This window comes from Bos indicus, chromosome 18, assembly GCF_029378745.1.
Source record: "Bos indicus isolate NIAB-ARS_2022 breed Sahiwal x Tharparkar chromosome 18, NIAB-ARS_B.indTharparkar_mat_pri_1.0, whole genome shotgun sequence".
Classification (NCBI taxonomy): Eukaryota; Metazoa; Chordata; class Mammalia; order Artiodactyla; family Bovidae; genus Bos; species Bos indicus.
This window is the reverse complement of record NC_091777.1, coordinates 64,965,838-64,975,734: the sequence shown is the minus strand read 5'-3', so window position 1 is coordinate 64,975,734 and position 9,897 is coordinate 64,965,838. Positions and strand designations below refer to the sequence as shown.

General features: G+C 47.4%; 2 protein-coding genes across 2 annotated transcripts; one reads left to right on the top strand and one right to left on the bottom strand.

The window, feature by feature from the left end:
* The first annotated feature begins 2,798 nt into the window (after positions 1–2,798).
* Positions 2,799–4,108, top strand: LOC109571875 (olfactory receptor 6Z7-like). The gene has a single exon (XM_019978391.2). The coding sequence runs from the start codon at positions 2,799–2,801 to the stop codon at positions 3,735–3,737; it is 939 nt and encodes a 312-aa protein (XP_019833950.2). The 3' UTR covers positions 3,738–4,108.
* Positions 4,109–8,608: 4,500 nt separating this feature from the next.
* On the bottom strand, positions 8,609–9,583 carry LOC109571874 (olfactory receptor 6Z7-like). Its single transcript, XM_019978390.2, has one exon. The coding sequence runs from the start codon at positions 9,581–9,583 to the stop codon at positions 8,609–8,611; it is 975 nt and encodes a 324-aa protein (XP_019833949.2).
* Positions 9,584–9,897: the final 314 nt, after the last annotated feature.

Below are 9,897 nucleotides of genomic sequence, written 5' to 3'. Positions count from 1 at the left end.
CTGGCTTCAGGACTAGAGAGACCCAGGTGTGACCCTGAGCAAGTCTCTTCACCTCTCCAAGCTTTAGTTCCCGATCTGCAAAACACAGCACGTAACACTTCACTCACAGAATGGTCGCAGCCTGTGTTGGTGAAGTAACGTATATCTATTGAGATTGTTAATTAATAATTATCAATTATTATTTTAATTCATTTATTCACTCAATTATTATTCATTAGTAATAATTAATGAGAGATGATACCTATATTTGGATGGCATACTATTTATTTAGTTTTAATTTTTTGGGGGGGCCACACTGTATGCAGGATTTTAGTTCCCTGACCAGGGGTCAAAGCCATACCCCCTTGCAGTGGAAGCATGCATGAAGCCATAACCACTGGACCACCAAGAAAGCCCCTGGCATACTATTTAATATTAACAGATAGCATCGGTTGTGTGCCCTGTGTCAGAAACCTGATACACGGCAACCCTATGAGTACTCTGTAAGTACTAAAATTATCCCCAACTTGCTAATGAGGTTTTACAAGAACCTGTAGCTTGTCTAAATCTCACGGCTAGTCAGTCATTGTCATTCAGTTGCTAAGTCGTGTCCAACTCTTTGCGACCCCATGGACACAGCTATTTGGTGGAAGATTGAATGTTCAGATCCAGGTCTATCTGACTTTATTTAATGATGCAGATATTAGATCATCTGAGATGAAGCTAATTAAATGTATCTTCTTTTTTTCCCTTGAAAGTCTATTGAGGGTAGGACAGGTTAGGTAACTCGCCCAAGTTTAGCCAATAAGGGATACTTAGCTAGAAAGCCGGGCTTCCTTGGTGGCTTAGTGGGAAAGAATCTGCCTGCAGTGCAGGAGACCTGGGTTCGAACCCTGGGTCGGGAAGATCCCCTGCAGAAGGAAAAGGGCAATCCACTCCAGTATTCTGGGAAATCCTACAGACAGAGGGGCCTGGCGGGTATAGTCCGTGGGATCACAAAGAGCTGGACACGCTGAGTGACTAACACACGCACACACTCATAGCAGAGAGAAGTGCTATTGGACAGCCGCGTCTGTTTGTCTTCGTGCCCACTCTGTACTGGGCAGAGTATATGTCGACGCTCCCGAGATGTTTCTGGGATGACATGAGCAGACAAGACAGGAGTCCTGCCTCAAGGTGTGTATTCTTCCGCCCACACTGTGTCAGCTCCCTTCCATCAACAAACACCAGAACCCGAAGACACACCACCAAGGCCGAGATCAGGTGCGCTCGGCCAACACCCCCATCCTGGGGTTCTACACCTCCCAGAAGATGTGGTGCCCTTAAACCCACCCTTGATCCATCACACATTAAATAAACGTGTACTGAGTACCTGTAACGTACCGGGCAACGTGCTCTTTTGCCAGGCCTCCAGGGTAGAGTTCTGAGTGAGAGAGACCCAGCTCCTTCCCCCAGGCTTACAACCCAGTTGGAGACACACTGAATAACTGAACAAACACACAAGTAATTCAAAATGATAACAGTTGGTTTGTAATACATGGATAGAAAATAAAGGCACACGGTTTGATAGAGAATTTTTTAAGGAAGGCTTATCTGAAGACAAGACATTGAAAAATTATGCCAAAGATGTCTAGGATTCCCAGAAATGGGAAAAGCAGGAAGGGGGAGAAAGTGTTCCAGACAAAAGGGACTACATGTAGGAATTCTTTAAGGCTGGCGGGACCTTGCAACATTTGAGGAAATGGAAGCGTCCCTGTAGGGCTTTGATGGATGGAAGAAGAGGAACCATGACGTGAGTTAAAACTGATACAGCCACTGAGAAAACAGTATGGTGGTTCCTTAAAAAACTAAAAATAGAGCCACCGTATGACCCAGCAATCCCACTCCTGGGCATATACCCAGAGAAAAACAATTCAAAATACATGTGCACCCCCCATTGTTCACTGTAGCAACAGGCGCTACATGGAAGCTACAAGTGTCTGTCCACAGAGGAATGGATAAGGAAGATGTGGTGCACGCACACAGATGGACTGGTACTCGGTCATAAAAAGGAATGAAAGAGGGTCATTTGTAGAGATGGGGCTGAACCTAGAGACTGTTACACAGGGTAAAGCAAGCCAGAAAGAGAACAAATATCATATATTAACACAAGTACATGGAATACAGGGGAATGGGACAGATGATCTTATTTGCAAAGCAGAAGTAGAGACAGACATGGATAACAAATGTGGATACCAAAGGGGCGTGTGGAGTGGTGGGGTAGGAGGAGCTGGGAGACTGGGAATGACACATATCCACTATTGATACTGTGCGTAAAGAGATGAGTGACGAGAACCCACTGTATAGCGCGGGGAACTCTACTCAGTGCTCTGTGGAGACCTGACTGGGAAGCACGTCCAAGCGGCAGGGAGTGTCTGTACACGCATGGCTGATTCACTTTGTTGTACGGTAGAAAATAACACAGCACTGTAAGGCGAGTCTACTCCAAAACAAAATTAATTTTGAAAAAGCCCTCTCCACCGCCCCCCCCCCAAAAGACCTGAAGCAACTGGCAAAGTTTGATGCGGAACATGAGGTTTATTCTAAGAATAACTGGGGAGAGATTAAAAGCTTTAACCAGAGGAGTGACCCTAGAGGACGGTGCTTTTCAAAGGCTCCATTAGCTACTTCTTGGAGCATTGTAGCAGCAAGAATGGAATCAGGGAGGCCAGAGAAGAGGGTGTCTCATTTACCCAAGCGGCATGATGGCTTGCATCTGGGTGAGGCAAGGTGTACAGAGACAGCTTTGTGAACTACTTCGCAGTGTGTTTTGTGCTTAGATGGAGAGGTCCCTAGAGTCGGGCAACGTGACGAGGGTCCAGGAATTCGTCTTGCTGGGCTTGTCCACGAGCCCAGAAACAAGGGAAGTCCTGTTTGCCGTCTTCCTGCCCCTCTACCTGCTGACCCTCCTGGAGAACGCCCTCATCGTCTTCCTCGTCTGCAGCCACACCGAGCTCCACAAGCCCATGTACTTCTTCCTGGGCAACCTCAGCTGCCTGGAGATGTGCTACGTGTCGGTGACCATGCCCAGCCTGCTCGCGGGGCTGTGGATGGGACCCTACCACGTGCCCTTCCCAGCCTGCATGACCCAACTCTTCTTCTTCATCGCTCTCATCTGCACAGAGTGCACCCTCCTGGCCTCCATGGCCTATGACCGCTACGTGGCCATCTGCCGCCCACTGCACTACCCGCTGCTCATGCGGCCCCAGGTCTGCCTGGGCTTGGCCAGGACTTCGTGGCTTGGTGGGCTGCTGGTCTCGGTGGCCAAGACAGCGTGCATCGCCAGCCTGTCCTACTGCGGCCCCAACGTCCTCAACCACTTCTTCTGTGACGTCTCCCCGCTGCTCAACCTGTCCTGCACCCACGTGGCCCTGACCGAGCTGGTGGACTTCCTCTCGGCCATCATCATCCTCTGGGGCTCCCTCCTGGTGGCCATAGCCTCCTATGTGGCCATTGGCAGGGCCGTGCTCCACATGCCATCAGCAGCTGCCCGGTGCAAGGCCTTCTCCACCTGCGCCTCCCACCTGCTGGTGGTGGGCATCTTCTACTCGGCAGCCCTCTTCATCTACGCTCGCCCCAGCCGCATAGAGGCCATGGACCTCAACAAGATGCTGTCGGTCGTCTACACGGTGGCCACGCCCATGTGCAATCCAGTCATCTACTGCCTGCGGAACAGGGAGGTCCAGGCAGCTTTCCGTAGAGCTCTGCGTGGGTCCTGAGGCTGACCAGCTAAGGCATGGTGGAGAACTCAAGTTGTCGATACTTGATATTTACACAGCACGCACTTCTTCCTTTGAAAATGTATGATTCAGTGGCTATTTATCACATTCACAATGTTGTGCAACCCATACCATTATCTGACTCCAGGACATTTTCATCACCACCAAGATGAACGGATAAAGAAGATGTGGTACAGATGTGCAATGGAATATTACTCAGCCATGAAAAGGAATGAAATCAGGTCATTTGTCGTGATCTGGATAAACCGAGAGTCTGTCATACAGAGTGAAGTAAATCAGAAAAAGAAAAACAGATATTGTACCTTCATGCATACATATGGAATCTAGAAAAATGGTGCAGATGAGACTATTTCCAGAGGAGGAATAGAGATGCAGATGTAGAGGATGGACTTGTGGGCACAGAGGGGCAAAGGGGAGGGTGGGATGAATGGAGAGAGTAGCACTGACATATGAAAAGCATCCTGAGTAAGACGGGTGGCTGGTGGGAAGGTGCTGTGTGGCACAGGGAGCTCAGCTAAGTGCTCTGGGATGACCTGGTGGAGTGGGGTGCGAGGTGAGAGGTTCAAGAGGGAGCGGATATATGTATACATATGGCTGATCCACGCTGCTGGACAGCAGAAACTAACACAGCTTTGTAAAGCGATTATATTCCAACTTTTTAAACAAGGAATCTGTACACACCAGAAGTCACTCCCAATCCCCTATTCCACCCCCCAGCCCTAAGAAATCATTCATCTTTCTCTCTAATGTGTCTCTAAAATGTGTAATGCCTGATTAGACATTTTGCATAATTGAAATCAGATAATACGTGGACTTTTAATTGTGGCTTCTTTCATTTAGCATATTTTCAAGATGTGTGCGTATTGCAGCATGCTTCCGTACTTTATTCCTTTTTATGGTTTCATAATATTCCATTATATTTAGTTTGCTCATTCCTCAGTTGAAAGACACTTGAGTTGTTTTCACTTTTTAGCTGTTAGGGATGGTGCTGCTGTAAACATTTTTATACCACCCTTTCTGTGGAAACACATTTTCTTTTCTCTTGGGTATATGCCTAGGAGTGGAATTGCCAGGTTGTATACTAATGCTAGGGGCTTCCCAGCTGGTGCAAATGGCAAAGAACCTGCCTGCCAATGCAGGAAACATAAGAGATGTGGGTTCGATCCCTGGGGCAAGAAGATCTCCTAGAGAAGGAAATGGCAACCCACTCCAGTATTCTTGCCTGGGAAATCCCATGGACAGAGGAGCCTGGTGGGCTACAGTCTATAGGATCACAAAGATTCGAACACAAATGAAGTGACTTAGCACGCAGCACACACGCTAATGCTATATTTAACTTTTTAAAGAACTGTCAAGCTCTTTCAAAGTGACCGATGTTCTACTTTCAGAATACCTGTATGTCAGGGTAAGCAGGGCAATTATAAATGGCAATTTATAGATTAGATCATGCAAATGACCAATGAATCTAATAAATATCCTTAATACTCAGCAAACATGCTAGTTATGATGTTTACCATCACTGTATCAGATCAGGAAAGATTCAAGAGACTGTTAAGACCTAAAGCTGAGTTGAGGTTGGGGTGTCCCTGGTGGCTCAGACAGTAAAGGATCTGCCTGCAGTGCAAGGGTTCGATCTCTGGGTTGGAAAAATCCCCTGGAGAAGGGAATGACAACCCAATACAGTATTCTAACTTGGAGAATTCCATGGGATTCCAGAGGAGCCTGGGAGCCATGGGGGATCACAGAGTCAGACACGACTGAGCAACTAACAGCTGAGCTGGCTTTGAGACGCGCTAATTCCCTCTCATAGACTGCTGGTGGAGGCATAAATTGCTGAAACCCTCTTGGAGAACAAACTGGTATTTGAATTTTGCCTTTGACACTTTGACGCTGAATCTCCACTTCTGCAGATTTCTCACAGGAAGAGTAAAACACTGACCTATAAAAATACACGTATGAGAATGATTCTGGTAGCATTCCAGGTTAACGTGCCAGGGATTAAGTGATTTGGTCTAGGACTGGCCACTCACATCATCCCACCCAGGCAGAAAGAGCCTAGAGGACAGAGGGCTGGAAATTTTGGCAAACAGAATCCAAGGCTATTCAAAATCTAGAGCATGAAGATAAAAACGGTAACAGCCATGTCAAAGTGCATGTGCATTCAAAATTTGATAAATATTAGCAAATTGCTTTCCAGAAACAAGGCCTCAATCTACATGCCCACAGCTGTCTGGGAGGGTAACTTGCCCCCACGTCCAACCAACACTGCGTTTTCTCAGAGAATTTCCTTTTAAGGTGCTGTGAGCATATTAAAAGATGTTCCGCTACCAGCTTTCATTCCACTACATTGGGTTTCATTTCTTTAGTAGAGGCGGAGGTGGAACATTATTCCACAGTTTATTGGCCATTTCTGTTGCCTTTTGGGGGATGGACTATTGGGTAGTAGGCTGCAGTCCATGGGGTCGCTAAGAGTCAGACACAACTGAGCAACTTCACTTTCATGCACTAGAGAAGGAAATGGCAACCCACTCCAGTGTTCTTGCCTGGAGAATCCCAGGGACGGGGAGGCCTGGTGGGCTGCCGTCTATGGGGTTGCACAGGGTCGGACATGACTGAAGCGACTTAGCAGCAGCAGCATTGGGTTATTTGTGCACAAACAGTCTAGAATGGGTGACAGTGTAGGTCAACTTTTCAAACATGTTTTCTTTAATGGCTGCACCAGGTCTTGGCTGCAGCATGTGGGAGCTAGTTGCCTGACCAGGGTTTGAACCCACGCCGCCTACATCGGGAACATTGAGTCTTATCCACTGGAACACCAGAGAAGGCCCTGTAATAGGTCAATTTCACCCATATCTTTCCCTTTCTTCTCCAGGATAAATTCCCAAAGTAGAATTAATGAATGCAAGGCCATGCAGACTCTCAAGACTTTTTGTTATTTATTAGTAAACTGCCCTTCTAAAACTCACCGACATTAACTCTCACAAACCGCACAAGAACATGGTCAGTTCTCTTGAGGCTCTGTCAGCATGAATTTTTATTACTTAAAAATAAAAATATGCTAGTATGATGAGTAGGTCATTCTACAGAAGTTCATTCTTGGAATTTCTGTTTTCTCTCATAATATGCTTATTTTTTCAATTATAAAGGTAATCCTAGAAAATTGCAAAATATTCAAATGTATAAGATAGAAAATACAAGTCCTCTGAGGCCTCTCGCCTAAAAACACGGCTAATAACTGATATACACCTTTTCGGATCCCTTTCTAGATATCCTCTAAGACCCTGTGTGAGTATTCAGTTGTGTCTGACTCTTTTGCAACCCCATGGACTGTAGCCCACCAGGCTCCTCTGTCCATGGGATTTCCCAGGCAAGAAAACTGGAGTTGGTTTCCAGTTCCTTCTGCAAGGGATCTTCCCAATCCAGGGATTGAACTCCCATCTCCTGTGCCTTCTGCATTGGTCGTCAGGTTCTTTACCACTGAGGCACTTGGAAAGCCCTTTTTCTAGGCATTGTTGTTTTGTTCAGTTAAATCGTATCTGACTCTGTGACCCCAGGGACTGCAGCACACCAGGCTTCTCTGTCCTTCACCATGTCCCAGAGTTTGCTCAAACTCATGTCCACTGAGTCAGTGATGCCATTCAGCCATCTCACCCTCTGCCACCCCCTTCTCCTCCTGCCTTCACTCTTTCCCCACACCAGGGTCTTTTCCAGTGAGTCCACACTTCGCATCAGGTGGCCAAAGTATTGGAGTTTCAGCTTCAGCATCAGTCCTTCCAATGAATATTCAGGACTGATCTCCTTTAGGATGGACTAGTTGGATCTCCTTGCAGTCCAAGGGACTCTCAGAGTCTTCTCCAACACCACAGTTCAAAAGCATCAATTCTTTCGCACTCAGCCTTCTTTATGGTCCAACTTTCTAGGCAAATATTAACTTAAATAACTACTACAATTAGTCTATTTATTATTATTGTTTTACAAATCTTTGACATACTTTTATATTGCTTCTTTCATGTTTAACTCAACAACATATCATCTCCCCATGACAGTATCTGGTTTAATCTCTTTAATGAATGCATGTGATTTCACACTGTATATATAACATAATGGGCTTCCATGGTAGCTCAGCTGGTAAAGAATCTGCCTGCAATGCAGAAGACCCCGGTTCGATTCCTGGGTCAGGAAGATCCCCTGGAGAAGGGATAGGCTACCCACTCCAGTATTCATGGGCTTTCCTGGGGGCTCAAATGGTAAAGAATCTACCTACAATGTGGGAGACTTGGGTTCGATCCCTAGATTGGGAAGATCCCCTGGAGGCATGGCAACCTGCTCCAGTATTACTGTCTGAAGAAGTCCCATGGACAGAGGAGCCTGGCAGGCTACAGTCCATGCGATCACAAAGAGTTGGACATGAATGAGCGACTAAACACGGCACAGCACAGCATATAACGTAACATTTAAATAATTTCATGTTGGTGGGCATTTGCATTATTTGCAAAAATTTTCAATAAAATAATGTTTATTCCAAATTTCACAATGTAACAATAAAAACTTGTACTTAAGTTTAAATATTACATAATCTTTTTTCAGTGGCAAGGAATAAATTTCCATTTCTTGGATTACTGGAGAGGATGCACATTTGGGGGGTAGGTTATCAGCCACCTACGTGTTTCCTTCAAGAATCTGCTTGTTCATGACGATTTTCATTTTGTTTTTCTCTCGAGTCTTCATATGTTTCTCCTTTATTTAAAGAATCCTTTGTATGCTATATTGCAAATATTTCCCTCTGGGTTTCTATTTGGCTTTGGAAGTTGCATGTGTGTGTGTCTGTTTTGGCCGTGAAAGTTTTAAAGTCAGGAGCAGGAGATGTCAGTTCTCACTGAGGAGCCCTTTTGGGGGTGGAGGGTTCTCCGCAGGGCTGCGTGGACCTCCCTGTTCCTCAGGCAGTAGACCACTGGGCTGCAGGCAGGTGTGACCACCGTGTAGATGACCGACAGCAGCTTGTGGAGGTCAGTGGACTCGACGCGGCTGGGGCAGGAATACATGAAGAGGGCTACTGAGTAGAAGATGCCCACCACCACCAGGTGGGAGGCGCAGGTGGAGAAGGCCTTGCGCCGGGCGGTGGCCGAAGGCATGCGGAGCACCGCCACCCCGATGGCCGAGTAGGAGGCCAGGGCGACCAGCAGGGTCCCACAGAAGGTGACGATGGCCGAGAGGAAGTCCACCAGCTCGGTCAGGGCCACGTGGGTGCAGGACAGGTTGAGCAGCGGGGAGACGTCACAGAAGAAGTGGTTGAGGACGTTGGGGCCGCAGTAGGACAGGCTGGCGATGCATGCTGTCTTGGCCACCGAGACCAGCAGCCCACCAAGCCATGAAGTCCCGGCCAAGCCCAGGCAGACCTGGGGCTGCATGAGCAGCGGGTAGCGCAGTGGGCGACAGATGGCCACGTAGCGGTCACAGGCCATGGAGGCCAGGAGGGTACACTTGGTGCTAATGAGGGAGATGAATAAAAAAAGCTGAATCAGGCAGGCTGTGAAGGGCACGTGGTAGGGTCCTGTCCACAGCCCCGCGAGCAGGCTGGGCATGGTCACTGACACGTAGCACATCTCCAGGCAGCTCAGATTGCCCAGGAAGAAGTACATGGGCTTGTGGAGCTCGGTGTGGCTGCAGACGAGGAAGATGATGAGGGCGTTCTCCAGGAGGGTCAGCAGGTAGAGGGGCAGGAAGACGGCAAGCACCACAACCCTCACGCCTTGCCTGGCAGACAGACCCAGCAGGATAAACTCTTGCACTCCAGACATATTGCCCAAGTACAGAGCCCTCTCCATCTAAGTAAGGAAGAAACAGGCTTTTAGAGGCCATAATCCATCAGAAATAAATTGGCCAGCAAGGAAGAGCACATGCAGTTAGGGGCTGTTGAGACAAAGCTGCTTTGCTGTAGCCTGACCGTCGTCAGGAGCACAGCAAGGAGCAATTGGGAAATCACAAAACTGGAAACAGGAAGCTTAACACTGTACTTGCTACATCTGTAATCATAGAGAAGACACTCATCCTGAATGAGCCTGTATTATGGCATCTGTAAAGTGGAGGTCAAAGCTATGGGACCCACAAAATCTTTGGTCCTTACAGATATTAAACATGA